The 20,266-nt window shown below is 49.0% G+C and overlaps 1 protein-coding gene across 1 annotated transcript; it reads left to right on the top strand.

The window, feature by feature from the left end:
* Positions 1–1,022: 1,022 nt before the first annotated feature.
* On the top strand, positions 1,023–19,604 carry LOC308153859 (transcription regulator protein BACH1-like; the record flags this gene model as incomplete). The annotated part of the gene is made up of 4 exons (XM_080527043.1): positions 1,023–1,262; positions 14,639–16,093; positions 16,315–16,521; positions 19,137–19,604. The coding sequence occupies 4 exons, from the start codon at positions 1,023–1,025 to the stop codon at positions 19,602–19,604; spliced, it is 2,370 nt and encodes a 789-aa protein (XP_080383169.1).
* Between the last annotated feature and the right edge of the window lie 662 nt (positions 19,605–20,266).

Genomic DNA, 20,266 nt, shown 5'->3' with positions numbered 1-20,266 from the left:
TGTAACTCAGTAGAAATGTAAAACTGGCCCCGCGGTGGTGTAGCGGTCTACGCACTGGCCGCTAGTGCATGCTGCCCACCGGGGCCAGGGTTATCCCGGCTCGCCAGATCCAGATAATGGCCGAGGCACACGGGAAGCGGCATATTGGCCGGCCGCTTCCGAGGGGGGGTATAGGAGTATTTCTGGACTAGGATCCGTCGCGCAACACCGCCCCCTGGGGTGCCGGAATAACGGTACTGGGCTCGAGTCAGCCTAGTCTGCCTGGCGCCCTCCTCTGGGACTGCCGGCCACGGGGTCGGGCGGCGGATCCAATGCAATAGGCAGGGGATAATTGGATGCTAAGTTGGGTTGAATTGGCTACCAAATTGGGTGAAAAAGGGATAAAATCTGAAAAACAAATAAAATAAAAAAAAAAGAAATGTAAAACTGGCTTTGAAGGAAGGAATTATCCTTTGTCTGTCTGTTCCATCATCACTTTGTGTTCCTTGTGTTGCTTCTTGTCTTAAATAACTTGTTTGAAATAGATCACAAGTAAAACTTCTGAATTCTAAGACTATTTATTAAACAAAATAACGGTTTACAGAGTTACAGAAAAAGTTGGGATGAGCTGAGAGGCTGTGAGAGGACAAGAGGCCGAGGCTGGGGGATGTCCACACCCTTCTACCTTCTGGTCTGCACAGCTCAAACAACGGTCCTATCACTTTACTTAGAGATGATCAAGGGGGGGGAAAGGGGTCAGTCCCCAGTCAGGTTCCATTTTGAAATGACCTTATGGCCTTTTAAGAACAAAGGACCGTAAAACCCCCCCAGCCAGGAGAATCTTACAGAACTATGCAGAGTCAAAAGGCAAATAATACAGGCCCATACTATACAATTCATGCATGTGTGTGTGTTAAAATATACCACACTTGTTGTCTCTCTCTCTGTCCTCAGCAGCGTCTCTCTCTCTGTCCTCAGCAGCGTGTCTCTCTGTCCTCAGCAGCGTCTCTCTCTCTGTCCTCAGCAGCGTGTGGAGCAGCACCATGCCTCTCCAGAGCCCCCGTACCTCCGTCTTCACCTTCCAGTCGGCGGGTCACAGCTCCCAGGTGCTGCGCAGCCTGAACCAGCAGCGGCAGGCGGACCGGCTGTGTGACGTGACAGTGGTGGTGGAGGACAGCAGCTTCAGGGCCCACAGCGCCGTGCTCGCCTCCGTCAGCGACTACTTCCACAGCCGGGTCAGCAACCACACCACACACAGCCTGGTCATCACGCTGCCTCAGGAGGTCAGTATCATATATATCTAACCCTAATCCAGAGATGTCACGCTGGTGTTATGTTACTTTTTACATTATTATTAATCCTTCCATCCTATATTTAACACTAGAACAGCCATGAAGTTGTGATTAAAGATTTTTTTTATATCTAGGCCATTAACTTAGTGGCCACTCTAAAATCGGCAGTCTTTGCACTCGATCAAATTTCAGGACCCTCCTTTCATGACTTTTCCTAGATATGTGCGTTCTACCACCCAGTATCCTTACATGTTCTAAATCACATCAGGATAAGCTAGTATGAAGCTATTTTGCCGTTTTTCTGTGTAGGAGGCAGACTAATTTACAAGCAGCCAACTAGTGGTCGTTGTGTGTAAATAGCAGCTTGAGCATTGTAAAGAGGCTCTTTTAGTAAGTAAAAAGGCACGGCTGTTCTAGTGTTAAAGCAATATCACACTCAAGGTCGTGCTGTTATACTGAATATCAGCACGGCTGTGATTGGGTCGTAGGTACGAGGCCGCAGGTATATTCAGTATAACAGCACAACCTCCAGTGTGATATTGCTTTTATACAACAGTTCTACAGCACCATTTATTAGTTAACAGTAATAAGCGACAACAGATTATGATTTGTTTGTTTATTTAATCATTTATTTTGGCTCCGTCAACAAAAAATTGTTCTGCAACTGGACTGTTGCCTAGTAACCTGAACACAAAGATCTGCAGGCTAGCTACTTTGTATTAACGGTCATTTGGGAGTGATACTCATAGTTAAAAGTCCCAGTGCTGTTATACTGTATATCAGCACTCATGGAATGCCTCTTGTCCAATCAAATTACTTGGTCGTAACTAACTGTTGTATATCAGAGATATCACACTGGTTTTCAGTTACTTTTTAAATGATTATTAATCGTTTATATTATATTATATTATATTATATCCTTTTAAGGCCTAATGCTACTGCTTGGTAGTTTGTTTCATTGTGTCCTGACTGGTGTTCATGTTGTTGATAGGATGGCGTCTGTCATGTGACTTTATTATCAAATAGAATCAATTACAGCAAATGTTTTTTTATTTTTTATTAATCCTTTATTTAACCAGGGTAGTCATATTGAGACAGTAGCTGTCATGCCAAAACCTGGCACTGCCAAATCCTGGCAGGGCCATCAACGGCCTGAACGTTCGACGTGCGTTCCAGACTAGTGCCAAAATCTGACCGCCTGTGACGTCATTCTACTGCGCTGTGTTTACTACCACAGCAGATTAATGTGTGTATCTTAAACTGCGAAGACAAATGTAATCTTCTTGCACTTGAATAGCATTAAGGTTGATGCAGGCTCACTAGTCAGCTATATAATATATAACATTTTATATGAAAACACCTGCTAGCATGCTAATTTCACACGTAATTCGCTCCGCTAACGTAGTACGGAGTTACCACATCGCAGTGATAACTATAATTCCATAACTGCATACTACTACGGAGCACACACACACGCACAGAGGAAAACAGTTGGCTAGTTAAATCACATCACAGTGATAAATATAATTCCATAACTGCATACTACTACGGAGCACACACACACACACACACACGGAGGAAATCGCGCAATCAGCAGGAAGAGAGCGCGGAGAGCACCTCGGGTTGGGAGAGCCCTATAAGACCCCGACTATCAAATAAAAGCAGAACGGAATAAACGTTATTAAATACAACGTTATAAAATGCAAGTGTGCACAGCACACACACACACACACACACACACACACACAGAGGAAATCGCGCAATCAGCAGGGAGAGAGCCCGGAGCGCACCCACGTCTCGGGCGGAGACCTTGGTAAAATCATATCACCCTGTCCAATACAATGTTGGCAATATTCTCTATTGGTTAAGTGCTCCCGGTTTCAATGGTATCATAATGTAATCACGATGAATGACGGTGTGGGCAAGTACACAACCGAACTTCCGTTAATCCCCAACACTGCCGTTAATCCCCATCAATGTATGATATTGATTAGTGAAATACCTATAATGCAGTCAACAAGAGAAAGAAACGGAGGTCTGATCAGCAGATCATTTCTCATAAAGTTGCAAATGCAACTTGAGCCTTAGGGACTAAGCATCCTAAAACCATGCACAGCAATTCAACTTAATTTAAAAATGCGCGTTTCGTTCAAGATCCATTAGAATAGGATATGTACAGTTATGATAAGTACAGTCATATGTAACTTTTGGACTAGTATAGTAGTTGATATTGTAATAAAACGTGGATCCACCCAAATAGGGTGGGAGACCAATGTCAGACGATGAACAAACACACCACGAGTCCACACTGATTCAGAAAACGGAATAAACGTAATATATATACACAACACTTTGAAAATTCATAGGGGGGAATTCATCAGGGGGATAACGTTTGCAAAATAACTGTACAGGTTACAATCAGGTATATAATAATAGTTAGGGAGTAACATATCATTCACAAATTCAACAATAATAGAATAAAGTCAAATAAGTAAAGTAAGTAATAATAATGTAAAGGGGGTAACAGCTGGGGTGTGAAAAGTGGGTCATACGAGGGCAAAGACCGCGAGTCGTCTCGACTTGTGGCAAAAGAAGTGTCAGACCTCTGGAGGGCCCCAACACCTAGCAGTGACTACATCTCCGGTGAATTCACCCCAGAGGAGTTCGCTGCTGCCCTCCAGCATCTAAAGCCAGGGAAAGCTCCGGAGCCTGATTCCATCTGCCCGGAGCTTATTCTCCATGCCGCACCCGCCTTGAAGTCCTAGCTGAGAGCGTTCCTCACTTCCTGTTTGCGCCAACTCAAGATCCCCAAAATCTGGCGAAGAGCCCTAGTTGTTGCGATCCCTAAACCGAATAAGCCTGAAGGGGACCCTAAGAGTTACCGTCCCATCTCTCTGTTATGCATCCCCTTCAAGATCCTCGAGCGTCTCATCTACGCCCGCATCGAACCAATTGTCGACCCGCTGCTCCCACGTGAGCAGGCCGGGTTCCGACGCGGGAGGTCGACCGTAGATCAAGTCACCCTTATGACTCAAGACATCGAGGATTGCTTTTCGGCAAAAAAGAAGGCCGGGGCCGTCTTAAAAGACCTGACGGCTGCCTACGATACCGTATGGCATCGCGGCCTCTCCTGCAAGCTGCTCCGCCTGCTGCCGGACAGGCACATGGTCAGAATGACCATGGAGCTCATCCGTAACCGCAGCTTAACCCTCACCACCGGTCGCGGACAGCTAAGCAGGCTTCGACGCCTTAAGAACGGCATCCCTCAGGGATCGGTCCTGGCCCCCCTCCTCTATAATATCTACACCTATGACCTGCCCAACACACTCTCGCGGAAGTACGCCTACGCAGACGACCTCGCAGTGGTGTACTCTGCTGGAAATTGGCAGTCTGTGGAGGGGATTCTGAGCCAGGACATGCAGACACTAGTGGCATACTTCCGGAAATGGAGATTGAAGCTTAGCGAGGCAAAGACGGTGTCGGCTGCCTTCCACCTTAACAACAGGGAGGCTAAACGTGAGCTTAGAGTACACCTAGATGGAACTCCCCTGCCATGTTCCGCTGAGCCAATCTATCTCGGCGTGACATTGGACAGGACGCTCACGTTTCGCCGACACCTCGAGTCACTGCGCAAGAAGCTAACAGCTCGTGTGGCGTTGATGAGGCGACTGGTTGGCTCGGGCTGGGGCGCCGGCGCAAGGACCTTGCGCACGGCAGCCCTAGTCCTCGTTTATTCAACTAGTGAATACTGCGCCCCAGTATGGTGTCGCAGTGCCCACACCCGCCTCATCGACTCGCCTATAAACGAAGCCTTGCGCATTGTGACAGGATGCCTGCGTCCTACCCCCGTGGACAACCTTCCCATCCTAGCAGGCATCCAGCCCGCAGACCTCCGCCGCATGGGAGCCACAGCACGTCTCGCCTGCCGGGCCGTGGAGCTTAATAACCATCTGCTCCATGATAGGCTCACTATAACAGCGGAGCCCTCCCGGCGTCTCAAGTCGAGACACCCATTTGTGCCTGCCGCACAGGATCTCAGGCAGCAATGCAGAGATCTCAACATCATTGCGGCAGGATGGGCGGATTATATGTGGCGCGCGGAGTGGGAGGCTAACACCTCCAAACTCCGCGACCACATCCCAGTCGCCGGCGCTGAGCCCCTCGGGATGGACTTGCCAAGGCTATCCTGGGTGAGGCTCAATCGTCTCCGGACCGGCGTCGGGCGTTTCCGCTCATCAATGCACAGATGGGGCTTGGCCCCAAATGCGTCGTGCGAGTGTGGCGCAGAGGACCAAACCGCAGACCATATTATCCTGGATTGCCCGGTGTACCACCCACCCAACGGGATGCATGGTCTGTCGGTATTAGATGACGAGACGATGACGTGGCTTCTGGAGGGGTGTCCAGAAATATAGCCCGGGTGAGCCCCTCAACCAGGTCTCGGGGTGGTAAAAGGGTAGCCCCTCGGCCCCGAGCCTGGTGGAGTGGAGAGGAAAAACAACTACCCATACGCCGAAGAAGCTGGGGTGTTAGGGAGTAACATCTGGAGGGTTAGGTAACATCTGGAGGGTTAGGGGGTAACATCTGGAGGGTTAGGTAACATCTGGGGGGTTAGGGGGGAACATCTGGGAGGTTAGGGGGAACATCTGGGAGGTTAGGGGTAACATCTGGAGGGTTGGGGGTAACATCTGGGAGGTTAGGGGGTAACATCTGGGAGGTTAGGGGTAACATCTGGAGGGTTGGGGGTAACATCTGGTAGGTTAGGGGATAACATCTGGAGGGTTGGGGGTAACATCTGGAGGGTTGGTGGGTAACATCTGGGGGGTTAGGTAACATCACACCAATCAGCTCTCCTGTTGAGGTAAGCAATAACCATCTTGTTAGTGTAAACACACAAACAAGCACAGATATGTACAGTCAAAATAACATTTTATGAGTAAATACATTTCTAAATGATCCCTATTCAATGTGTATTCTGTTCCCACTGCGCGTAACCAGGGTGCAACTTCAACAGATAGCGAACACACACTGACACATCAATGAATCCTCAGACGCTGGAGTAAAGTTCAGTTCTTTACTAAATCCTCAGAAACATGAGTGGTCGTTTGGTTATTTTTGTAAAACTGCAAATAAACACAAGAGCACAATTACTGCAATGCTCAAAACTATACTGTTACACTTTCAACATCAACAGTATGTAGCCAACATACAATATCAACACAGCAACACAAATAGTTATACTCAAACAATATAAGCCATGTATTTATAAACATATACACCATACATTGTAGTTAAACAAGAAAAGAAAAGGCAACTTACAAGCAAAGCCTTTTCCAGGGCAAGAATGTAAACAAAGAGATTCTCCGGAGCTCTTTCTCTCAGCCAGCTGCTGCCACGAGCTATCACGTCTGAACAGTGTGCTAAACGTCATGTGACTAAACGTCATGTGACTAAACGTCATGTGACTAAACGTCATGTGACTAAACGTCATGTGACTAAACAAAAACCGATATACACTGAATAAAGGCAGTAACGAATGTAATGTCATAAAATGTCCACTAGATGTCTCCAAAATGAAAACCTAAGAAACCATGACAATGTGACTTACCAGTGTACTGGGTGGATGGGGATGAAAGGTAACTTAGATTGCATACAAGTGGACTTCATTTCACTAATTATGTGACTTCTGAAGGTAATTGGTTGCACCAGAAGTGTTTAGGGGCTTCATAACAAAGGGGGTGAATACATATGCACATGCCAATTTTCAGTTCTTTATTTTTTTAAATAAATTTTTTATATATATATTTCTCATTTAATTTAAAAACTAACAATATTTTGTGCATATTCATCAAATAAAATTCTGATTAAAAAAATGTTTAAATTACAGGTTGTAATGTAATAAAATAGGTAAAAAGCCAAGGGGGGTGAATACTTTTGCAAGGCACTGTATATGTTAACATTAAAAAGGCACTTAACTTGCCCAGGTGGCAAGACCCTCCCCCGGGGTCTGCGCGTTGTGGTGGTGCCGCCGGGGGACCCGTCGATACAGTGCTGAACGTGGAACGCACCTCAGTTGTTAGGAGCGCCGCAAACTGGAGTCGGAGAGTGGCTGTATGGCACCTAGTAGGTTTACCACAGTACCTTTGATCAGCGTGCGTAAAGTTCAACTTTTCGGGGTCTTATAGGGCTCTCCCAACCCGAGGTGCTCTCCGCGCTCTCTACCTGCTGATTGCGCGATTTCGTCCGTGTGTGTGTGTGTGTGCGTGCTCCGTAGTAGTATGCAGTTATGGAATTTATTGTAATAAAGTTTATCTGGTAGGTATTAAACCTGGATAGGCTGAGAGCCGCTGCCACCACCTTTGTTTTACCAGTCTGGTCCGGATGTCAGAACCTTGAGAATACCACTCACACGACCACAGTGTACCAAAAAGATATATCACTTTATTTAATAAAATACAAGTTCAAGTTCATCAGCTCTGCGCGGGTTACTAGTGGGCCGCTAGGAGACCGGCCCTGCCACGACCTATCCCCCCTCCACACAGTCTGTTCCCCCCCCCGGGCAGCCCTCGCTTGGGAGCGGAGCGGAGCAAATTACGTGTGAAATTAGCTTGCTAGCAGGTGTTTTCATATAAAATGTTATATTGTAGTGACCGCTCGTTAGCGAGCAAAGTATCCATAATTCACGGCGTTCCAGCCTTATATAAAGCATTGTTATATGTTTGTGTTTACTACATCACCCAGGCTGCTTAGCGGGTGATATGACGGGATATAAGTGGGACAGAGATGAATGAATGTGGTTGTTGTCAGTACGCATGCAGAGAGTGAGAATAAAGCACATGATTGTTTGTCTACCGGCAAAGCGACTACATCGTCCTGTTATTGCCGTCACATTGGTGACCCTGAATTTCTCTCGAACGTTTTCGGAGATCATTGAACATGACAACAAACGCAGTTTCACTCAAGCTGCCCGAGTTTTGGGAACAAAATGCCATAGCATGGTTTGCACAAGCTGAAGCTCAATTCGCCCTGAGGGATGTTACCGTGGATAATACCAAATACTACTACGTGGTAGCAGCTCTAACCAATTCAACGGCAGCGAGAGTCTTATTGAAAACCCACCGGCACAGCACAAATATGTTACCTTGAAGGCACACCTCATAGATACTTTTTGTCTGTCTGAATCTGAACGTGCACGCCAGCTCCTCTCTCTCCCTGGGCTCGGTGACACAAAACCCTCGGAACTGATGGACCACATGCTAGCTCTGCTGGGCGACCATCAGCCGTGTTTTCTTTTTAAAGAGCTTTTTCTGCAACAGTTGCCAGACCAGGTTCGTTTTTCTATGGCTAATTCAATCAAAACAGACTTTCGTCAGCTAGCCAAGGAAGCGGATATATTTTTCTCAGCTGGGAAGAGGTGTTTTACATCCACCCTGGATGAGTATGGGTTCCAACCACTGTCCATCTCCGCTACTGCTGTGGCCCGCCGGGTGAGGCCGTCGGGGTTGTGCTTTTACCATCGAAAATTCGGGAACAAAGCTAAGAAGTGCCTACCACCATGCAACTTCAGTGTGTCGGGAAACGCACAGGCCGCCACTCATTAGCAGCTGTGGGTGCCGGCCATTCTGCAGGCTTGCTGTACGTCACTGACTCCCTCTCTGGCCGCCGGTTTCTATGTGACACGGGGGCCCAGGTGAGCGTGCTGCCTGTATCGGCAATAGACATTAAAACAGCGAAACGAGGGCCCTCCCTTGAGGCTGCCAATGGCAGTGCAATCGCTACCTTAGGCAGGCGCACTGTGGGTTTGTGTTTTGCTGACCAGCGTTTTACATGGAGTTTTGTGTTGGCCAAAGTGTCTACTCCCCTCTTAGGCGCTGACTTTCTCTGCGCTAACAGCCTCCTGGTGGACGTGGGGAACCGCCGACTCGTCAACGCTGAGACGTTCGGCTCCTTGTCATGTGAGCGCAGTGACGCAGCCACAATGAAGCTGCCCAGTGCTGTCTCACCGGCTGATGAGTTCTCCCCTCTTCTATTGGAGTTCTCAGACATCACAACACCTACCTTCTCGGCCGCTGCCACCAAACACGGCGTCATGCATTACATCTCCACAGAAGGCCCACCAGTGCATGCCAGGGCCCGTCGCCTCGACCCACACAAGCTCACCATCGCGAAAGAGGAGTTTGCAGCCATGGAGGCACTTGGCATCATTCGCCGTTCTGACAGTCCCTGGGCCTCGCCTCTCCATCTCGTTCCCAAGTCCAACGGAGGCTGGCGTCCGTGCGGCGACTACCGGCGCCTAAATGATGTCACCACACCTGACCGTTACCCCGTTCCACACATTCAAGACTTTTCAGCCCATCTAGCGGGCGCGTCTATTTTTTCTAAAGTGGATTTGGTACGGGGATACCACCAGGTGCCAGTTAGCCCTCAGGACGTCCCTAAGACAGCGGTTATAACACCATTTCGGACTGTTTGAGTTTTTGAGGATGCCGTTTGGCCTCAAGAATGCCGCCCAGACCTTTCAGAGATTGATGGACGCCATGCTGGGCAACCTGCCTTTTGTGTTTGTTAGTGATGCTCCGATCTGATCGGCGCCGATCGGTATCGGCCGATATGGCCTTGATCGGTTTTGATCGGAGTTCTCAAAACGGCCGATCAAACATGACCGATCAGTTTACAAAATGGCGTCGCCAGTCTGGAAATATTACACCGTGTCGGAAAGAGACAACAAATATGCCGTTTGTAATGTCTGCTCAAAAGAAATACCTCGGGGAGGAACGCACGCAAGGTCTTTCAATACCACGAATATCATACGGCATTTGCTGCGTTCGTCGATTCGCTCAGAGAGCGCCGAAGCGCACACTGGGCTCGACGTCATAAAGGGACCGAGTGCTTTGATTGGACGAGAGGCGTTCCACGAGTGCTGGTCAGAGTTCCAGCGCGACTTCACGAGCGTAGTGTAGGTAGTGTTCACCGACGTCATGTGACCCCGCGAGCAGGAAGTCACTTGGCCCATAGCAACAACAACTATTAGCGCGTGAGTTTTAGGTCTTCCTCTGTGCACCTTGCACAAGTGTAGATAGCGAGCGACTTTTCAGCAGCAGGACATATTTTAGATGATAAGAGGAACAGGCTGAGTGCCAAAAACGCTGAGATGCTTGTATTTCTCAAGGCTAATCTGCCAGTGATGCTGCTTAATCAGAAGTAAGGTTTGAGTCTGAAATCTCCTTAGGTGCAATGTTTTGTTTTTTTGTTTTATTGATTATTGCTGACTTGCTGTCTTATCTCCTCCTAAATATGACTTGAAACTGACTGACTTGAAACAGTATTTTATATTTGGCTATAGCCTGTTTATGTTGCAGTTTAGTTTGGGTATGTTTATTGTTCCTCAGGAAAGCTACAGTTACAGTATAAGCTCCAAGTTCTCTAAGAGCCCCTAGTTCCTCTCATTCGAGTGGAATGTTGCACATTTGATGTGACAGTGTACATTTTATTTATTATGATTTTTATTTTCACATTTTATTTGTTTTTCCTGAAGTAAGCTACAGGTGGTTGTGAATTCAATAAAACAGATGGTCGTCAATTCATGATACTTTCTCATCTCCTAATTTCATTTAAATACTTAATATACAATGTCAATGGTGTTAAGAATAATTTAAAACATAAATAATGCTACACAATAAATAGAATGCTTCAATTGCCATTTTCGACGCTGTGATCGGTGATCGGTGATATCGGATCGGCAGATCACTGATTCCAGTGATCGGTGATCGGTGATCGGCACCAAAAACCCTGATCGGAGCATCTCTAGTGTTTGTCTACCTAGACGATATCTTGATAGCCAGCACGTCCAAGGCAGAGCACCTATCCCACCTCCGTCTCCTCTTCAGTCGCCTCCTGGATCATGGATTAATCATCAACCCAGCAAAGTGCCAGTTTGGACTGCCTGCCATGGATTTCCTCGGCCACCACATCACTACTGCTGGGGCGGTCCCGCTGCCATCAAAGGTGGACGCTGTGCTGCAGCTCCCACGCCCTACCAGCATTAGAGCTTTACAGGAGTTCCTGGGGATGGTGAATTTCTACCATCGATTCATCCCTCAGGCTGCCCACCTAATGCGCCCCCTGCATGGGGCTCTCAAGGGCAAGACCCCTAAGCACATCATCGCATGGTCCGACGAAATGTCAAAGGCGTTCTCAGACACCAAGGAAGCCCTCGCGAGCGCGACCATGCTGACTCACCCCGTGCCTGAGGCTTCCGTGGCCTTGACAACTGATGCCTCAGATTATGCCGTCGGAGCCGTTTACGAACAGCTGGTCAAGGGGGTTTGGCAACCCCTGGCATTTTTCAGCCGACAACTCCGCTCCAGTGAGCAAAAATACAGCACCTTTGACCGAGAGCTCCTCGCCCTGTACTTGGCAATCAGGCACTTCCGGTTCCTGCTGGAGGCTCGTCCATTCACGGTTTTTGTGGACCACAAACCGTTGATTTTTGCGATGGCTAAGGTGTCGGAGCCGTGGTCTGCCAGGCAGCAGCGTCATCTGGCTTATATCTCCGAGTTCACTACAGACATTCGGCATGTGGCGGGAAAGGACAACCCCGTAGCTGACTGCCTCTCTCGTGCCACTATCGGGGCTGTCCATCTCGGCATCGACTACGCCCGTATGGCTGCGGATCAGGCTTCGGACCCAGACATCCAGGAATGCAGGACTAAAGTTTCTGGCCTCCAGTTGGCGGACATCCCCTTCAGCGACGACGGCACGACGCTGCTTTGTGACGTGTCCATGGAGCAGCCGCGCCCAGTGGTTCCACATGCTTGGAGACGGCAAGTTTTCGAGGCCATACATAGCCTCTCACACCCAGGCAGAAAACCTTCGCAGCGCCTGATTGCAGCGAAATTCGTCTGGCCCAGGATGAAGGTTGACATTGGTGGGTGGGTCAGGACCTGCGTGCCATGCCAACGGGCAAAGGTCCATCGTCATGTTAAGGCCCCGCTGGAGCGGTTCACGGTCCCTGAAAGACGCTTCGACCACGTCAACATTGATCTGGTGGGTCCCCTTCCCGCCTCCAGGGGGTACACTCACCTTCTGACGATGGTGGACAGAACCACCCGTTGGCCAGAGGCCGTCCCACTGACGGAGACTACCACAGTTGAGGTGGCCCGCGCATTCATCGGCACCTGGGTCGCCCGGTTTGGGGTCCCCTCAGACCTGTCCTCTGATCGGGGGGCCCAGTTCACTTCTGGCTTATGGACTTCCATTACTCAGCAGCTGGGTGTCTCCCGCCACCGCAATACGGCTTATCACCCACAGGCTAATGGCCTGTGTGAACGTTTTCACCGGTCCATGAAGGCTGCTCTTAAAGCCAATCTCCGGGGCGACGGCTGGGTCGACAGGCTTTCTTGGGTGATGCTGGGACTCCGTACTGCACCTAAAGAGGACCTTCTTTCATCCTCTGCTGAGCTGGTGTACGGCCAACCCCTCCGGGTTCCGGGGGATTTCCTCCCTTGTGCTACGGTCCCCTGGTCAGCACCAGAACAGCGAAGTGCTCTGCTGGACAAAGCCAAGTCGTTCCGGCCGATCCCTACCTCATGCCACGGCGTTCCTAAGGTATGTGTCCCGCCTGATCTGAAGGCAGCGGGGTATGTCTTCATCCGCCAAGACGCCCATCGAGTCCCCCTGCAACCGCCCTATGATGGTCCCTACCGGGTCGTGGAGACAGGCGACAAATTCTTTATTATCGACATGGGGGGTAGTAAGGAACGCATCTCGGTGGATCGCCTTAAGCCAGCTCATCTGGACTTGGACCGTCCCGTCGAGGTGGCCCTCCCGCCCCGCCGCGGTCGCCCCCCTGTTAAAACAGCCCCGACCCTAGCTCCTGCAGACCCCCTGCCCTGCCTTCCGAGGCCGGCCAAACGTTCGCCTGTGGTTTTTCCCCTGCCTCGGTCTCCTGTGCCTGCTCAAGGGCGCCAGAGTCGCTTTGGGCGAGTTATCAGAGTCCCTGACCGTTTTTTGGGGCCGGTTCTTGTGAATTCTGGGGGGACGTGTGTAGTGACCGCTCGTTAGCGAGCAAAGTATCCATAATTCACGGCGTTCCAGCCTTATATAAAGCATTGTTATATGTTTGTGTTTACTACATAACCCAGGCTGCTTAGCGGGTGATATGACGGGATATATGTGGGACAGAGATGAATGAATGTGGTTGTTGTCAGTACGCATGCAGAGAGTGAGAATAAAGCACATGATTGTTTTTCTACCGGCAAAGCGACTACATCGTCCTGTTATTGCCGTCACTCCTACAATATATTATATAGCTGACTAGTGAGCCTGCATCAACCTTAATGCTATTCAAGTGCAAGAAGATTACATTTGTCTTCGCAGTTTAAGATACACACATTAATCTGCTGCGGTAGTAGGCCCTAGTCTAGATCGCACGTCGAACGTTCGAACGATTAGCAAACGATTAGCAAGAGAGTTTGAACGATTAGGCCATTGATGGCCCTGCCAGGATTTGGCAGTGCCAGGTTTTGGCATGACACCAGCCTCTTTTTCAAATGAGCCCTGGCCAAGAAAAGCAGCACTTAGTTAAAGACACCACATACAGTATAAAAACATACAATATACAACATAAAATACACAATATACAACATAAAATACACAATATACAACATCAAATACACAATAGACAACATAAAATACACAATATACAACATAAAATACACAATAGACAAAATAAAAGACACAATATACAAAATAAAATACACAATATACAACATAAAATACACAATATACAACATCAAATACACAATAGACAACATAAAACACACAATATACAACATCAAATACACAATAACAACACACAAGCAGCCGAAACAGTGAGCAGAGACAGGCTATAAACAAATATACAAACAAACAAAAAATATATAAATCTAAATATAAGTGTCTTTGTAGGACAATCTACTCTGTATACTGCAATTACACCTAGTAGATTTCGGGCGGAGAAGCGGCGAACAAGCAACGCCAGCGTCCTCTCTCAACCGGCATCTTTGAAAAGCTCAAATTTGTATCAAGGTTTTATGAAAGTCCTTGGTTGTAATTTTTAGATGACTAAATCTAAATGTCTTTGTTGGACAATCTACTCTGTATACTGCAAACCTTCTCTTGACTTTCTTTTCTAAGCCAAGATGACAAGAATATTTAGTCTAGAAGCTTTTCACCATCAGATATTAGCGAGTTGTTTGTCCGAGTTTTCTGCCTGTACTGACTTTTGCTGTGATATGATTGGACAATTTCTATTTCGGGGCGTGGCTTAGCGATAGGTCCATTTTAGGTTAGAGATTGAATGTGACTTTCTCTTCTTTCCCCTGTAGGTGAGAGCGGACGGGTTTGAGCCACTGCTCCAGTTTGCGTACACGTCCAAGCTGCTGTTCACCAAGGACAACATCCACGCCATCGACCGCTGCGCCCGCTTCCTGGGGTTCCACAACCTGGAGTCGGCCTGCTTCGACTTCCTCATCCCCCGGTTCCGCGACAGCGGAAGAACCGCCCAGGTCAGGAGGAGGGACTGCTGCACGGGCCGGCCGCCCCCCCCTGTCAGTCTAGACCCCCCCACTACCGACAGAGACCACACAGACAGAGCCCAGCCTCCTGAGGCAGAGCCCCAGAATGCAACAGGTCAGACAACAGGAAATGACACCGTCACAGTGGCACAGTGTTCAAATGTCAACGTCAGCCCCGCCCCCACAGAGAAACCCCCAGAGTCGTCAACACACAGTCACACCGGCGGCTCGGTGCTTTCAGGAGGAAACAACGTTCAACTTCAACTGGACTTCCCGTCCCTCCAATGTCCCGCAAACCCACAGGAGGACGCCGCGGTGGGGGTCAACAGCAGCAGCAACGGCGGGCAACAAGAGCAGTTCTGTTTACAGAACTGCGGCCCGCAAATGCCGCCCTCGTCAGACGGGCTGACGTCCAGCGGCGTGTGTCCTGTCATGTCTCTGCCGTGCCCAGAACATCAGCGACACCACGACACGGTCGACTCCTCCTCCCCTCAGGGGTTCTCCCACAGGGACATCTTAGAGCTGGGGGGGGGAGTGATGGGGGGTGGAGGGGGGGTGTACGACCAGAGTGATATCAGTATGATCGACTGCTCCCTGTCGTGTGACCTGCCGTCTCCGTCTCCTGACAGCGCGAGCAAAGCCGACCTCGTAGTCGAGGCGGCAGTTGGAGAACGGCGGTTGGATCGGTCGGTCGGGGAGCTGATGATGGCTGAGAGCGTCTGTCCGCTGAACACCTCAGGGGGGGTGGGGGTTGACGGGACGGAGTTCTTAGAGCCGACGGGAGAGGCGGCTGGTCTGGACGGGGGGGGTGGGGGTGTAGCTGCTGTCGGTCTCAACGACCCCACGCTCGCTAGCCTGAACTACGAGGAGGGAGGGTACGGGGAGAGGAGCGTAGTGGAGAGGGAGGTGGCGGAGCATCTCGCCAAGGGCTTCTGGCCTTCGCAGTCCGAGGAGACGCAGCTCCCCCTGGCCCCACTGGACTCCCCCCTGGCCTCCCCCATCCCCCTGGCCTCCCCCCTGGACCAGCCCGGCCTGAGGAAGGCGGCGGACTTCCACTGGCTGAAGCAGCTGGACCTGACGTCCAGCACGGGCGACTGCCCCTTCCTCAGGGAGCTGGGAGCCGGGGGCGGGGGGGGGCAGACCCCGGGGGGGGACAGCCTGTCCCAGTCAGAGAGGAGCCCGGACATGTCCTCAGTCAACTCAGGAGACGACTCAGACCTGGAGACGGACGGAGACACGGAGGCCAACAACCTGAGAGCGCTGGAGGTCGGTGACGATACATTTTTTAAAATGTTGTATCTTTATTCAGTCAGGACAGTGCACATTAATGAACAGTCACTTATACAGAGTATGGTGATCTCTGTCTAATGAAATGAGGAATATGAGTGGGACTGCCCCACAAAAAAACCAAAAAAACGTAAATTAAACTTAAAATTCAATGGCGGTGGTAAGTATATGAGAGGTTGACTCCAGGTGTTCTTCTCCAGGTGCAGCTGCCGTTCCCGGTGGAGCAGATCTCGTCTCTGAGTCGCTCGGCCTTCCAGCAGCTTCTGAGGCGGCAGCACCTGACCCCCGATCAGCTGGACCTGGTCCACGACGTACGGCGCCGCAGCAAGAACCGCGTGGCCGCCCAGCGCTGCCGCAAGAGGAAGCTGGACAGCATCCACAAACTACAGACTGAGATTAACTCTCTGGTATGTCTCCACAAACTACAGACTGAGATGAACTCTCTGGTATGTCTCCACAAACTACAGACTGAGATGAACTCTCTGGTATGTCTCCACAAACTATAGACTGAGATTAACTCTCTGGTATGTCTCCACAAACTACAGACTGAGATTAACTCTCTGGTATGTTCCACAAACTACAGACTGAGATTAACTCTCTGGTATGCAGTGTTTCCTCCAGGAATTTTTCCATTGGTGGCGGATAGCTCTGCCGCGATTTTGTTTTTCGCGTGCACGCGCATGAAACGCGCACGCGCGCTCAAAACAACGACCGAATTTCAAACTAGAGGGAGGATGGCAAAAAAAAAAAAAAGCTCCAAAAATCTTCCCAGATCCTCATTTGCACGACCAGCTGTCGCTGTAGGACACGTTCGATTGCAAAATTCATTTATCCTTTATGTTCCCAGTTGAGGGCGTGTAGCTGTCGTTAGTTGGCCTGCTTTTATTTAGTTATGCGTACGTTTGAGTTAGTCATCTCTAGGATTGTTGTTTGATATTAGCCTATACTTTCTCTTATCTGCATTTTGAGCAACTGTACAAGACCCAACAACACAACTCTGATACAGGACTAATGTTACCTAGCTGCTATAGCTAACCCTGCTACAAGACCCAACAACACAACTCTGATACAGGACTAATGTTACCTAGCTGCTATAGCTAACCCTGCTACAAGACCCAACAACACAACTCTGATACAGGACTAATGTTACCTAGCTGCTATAGCTAACCCTGCTACAAGACCCAACAACACAACTCTGATACAGGACTAATGTTACCTAGCTGCTATAGCTAACCCTGCTACAAGACCCAACAACACAACTCTGATACAGGACTAATGTTACCTAGCTGCTATAGCTAACCCAACCCTGCTACAAGACCCAACAACATAACTCTGATACAGGACTAATGTTACCTAGCTGCTATAGCTAACCCTGCTACAAGACCCAATAACACAACTCTGATACAGGACTAATGTTACCTAGCTGCTATAGCTAACCCTGCTACAAGACCCAACAACACAACTCTGATACAGGACTAATGTTACCTAGCTGCTATAGCTAACCCTGCTACAAGACCCAACAACACAACTCTGATACAGGACTAATGTTACCTAGCTGCTATAGCTAACCCAACCCTGCTACAAGACCCAACAACACAACTCTGATACAGGACTAATGTTACCTAGCTGCTATAGACCCATTTGTACTAAACAACTACAACGTTGTATTGGACACATTTTCTTCGAACTAATCCACAGACAGCAGTCTTATTAACGGGCCTCTGTGGTGCCAGGTGTGGAGGCGACCCAGCACAGTGGGGATATACACTATCAAGCCAAGCTCTACTGTCAATATTTGCGTGTGTGTGTGTGTTTTACTTTGAACGCAATTTCAATTGCAATGTCCCAAGTATTACCTACATCTCCTCTGTGGAAAACTCTAATCCCGACGCAGCAGTTATTGTGCTCGGCGATTTTAATCACACCAACAGAACTTCCCAATTACAAACAACAGGTGTCATGCCCCAGCAGAGGAGCTAACATACTAGACCACTGCTACGTTACTATCAACGAGGCTTACCGTTCGTTCCCGAGGGCACCGCTGGGAAGGTCTGACCATGCCATGCTGCTCCTCGTCCCGAAATATAGAGAGAAACTTAAATCCTGCAATACGACACCCAGCCATGCAGTTTCGTATCGCTCATAGCCACTGCTAGCTTCAGCAATGTTTGAAGTGTCTGGGACATCTTTTTTCTTGAAAAATCCATCCATCTGTCGCTGTTATTTAACGTGATATCTTATTTGTGCACCTAGCTAGCTAGATCGGCTTTTTGTATCTTTTAGATGGTGCTACCGGTGACTTTTAGCCCGTTATTTGCGAGGAGAAAACACAGGCGCCCGAGCATTTCGGAAGCTGAGCGGGGATGGTTGAGTCTGCACGGTTCTCATGCCGGTTCACATTTAGACCAATCAGGAGTAGCCCTAATGTCATTAATCTGATTTTGGATCAGCGGTTAGAGAGAGATGGGCGTGGATTTAGGTGCACTTTTAGTCAACATCCATTATAGCGCTGATCTAGGATCAGATATATTTTAATCAGCTAAAATGTAAATATTTTTTTTATTTTTATTTTTTGTAAAAGAAATAAAATAATTGTGTGGACTGAATCGTGGCGGAGGAAATTCATTCGTGGCGGCCCGCCACCAATAAATGCATATAGAGGAAACACTGCGGTATGTGTCCACAAACTACAGACTGAGATTAACTCTCTGGTATGTGTCCTTAAACTACAGACTGAGATTAACTCTCTGGTACGTGTCCGTTTAACTCATACTTTGGTCCTCATGTCGGTATCTGATGTAATGATCAGACTTTTCTTTCTTTTGTCCTTGGGCAAGACACTGAACCCAAAATTGGTCCCAGTGAGCGGGCCGGCGCCTTGCATGGCAGCTTGCCGCCATTGGTGTGTGAATGTGTGTGTGAATGGGTGAATGAGAGGCCGTTGTAAAGCGCTTTGGAGCAGCAAAAAAGGCGCTATGTAAGTGCAGTCCATTTACCATTTACCATCATGTTCCCTCCACAGAGAGGAGAGAAGGAGAAGCTCCTGGTGGAGCGAGGGCAGATGAAGCGGAGCATGGAGGACACGCTGCTCAGCCTGACGGGGCTCTGCCAGGACGTCTGCGGGGAGGCGGGCCCCGAGCCAGACCAGGTCCAGCTGCTGGCCCGGTTCTCCTCCTCAGACCTCCCCATGTCCGTCCTCCTCACCCCCCTGTCCTCCCCCTGCCTCGGGGGGGCCCCAGACCCACGGGACCCCCCCCCCCTCGGGCCCAGCGTGTCCATGGACACGGACACTTGTCCCTCGGAGGACACACCCGCTGGGACTGAGATTCTCACGCTAACTCCGACCCGTCTCTCTGATGGTTCTGAGGGACCCAGAGCTCCGCAGTCCGACCCAGAGACAGAGGAGGGGGGTCCTGTTGACCCACATAACTTTGCCCCCCCCCCCTGCTCCATGGGGGAAGTGTGTCTGGATTTAAACAGCAACATGTGAACTATGAACCCTCGCTGTTCGTTGGTCTCAATCTGGGGTTTGTATCGGACGACTGTCAGCCAATGACGAGCACTGACTGTGCACTCGCTTTTTTCTAATCACTTTATTTTCTAATCACTTTTAATACTGTATGTATTTCCGTCTAACTGAGGTATGTGAGTTGATATAGATCAGTGGTGGTCAACCCTCTCTTCGGGGACCCCCAGCTACACCTGACTCAACTAATCAAGTACAGAGCAATTATGGTTTGATTAGTTTAATCAGGTGTGCTGGTGGTGGAACAGATCAAATATGTGGAGTGGCTGGGGAGAGGAGAGGTTTGACAACCACTGATATAGAGGAACATGTAAATTGCTCACTACATTTCCATATGCCTTTTTGCAGCCTTTTATGTGTAGTAAAGATGCTGAACTAAAACACAGTATTAGTAACCAACAAAAACACCTTCTCTTCAGCTGTCTAGGTCCAAACCTTCCTTAGGGCCGCTGGTTTTCTCCAGTGGTGACCATTTGCTTAACAGTTAGTTCGTTTTTTGACAATCATGAAATGCACATTAAGAGGTATTATTATCAATGCCGTATGTCAGACACTTACATGGGCTGTCGAGGAATGAGCACACAATCAAATCCTCTGGAAATATAAAATAAATAATAAATAAATAA

The sequence above is a fragment of the Nansenia antarctica genome, assembly GCF_963989245.1.
Source record: "Nansenia antarctica genome assembly, chromosome: 1".
NCBI classification, from domain to species: Eukaryota; Metazoa; Chordata; class Actinopteri; order Argentiniformes; family Microstomatidae; genus Nansenia; species Nansenia antarctica.
This window is presented reverse-complemented; position numbering and strand designations above follow the sequence as displayed.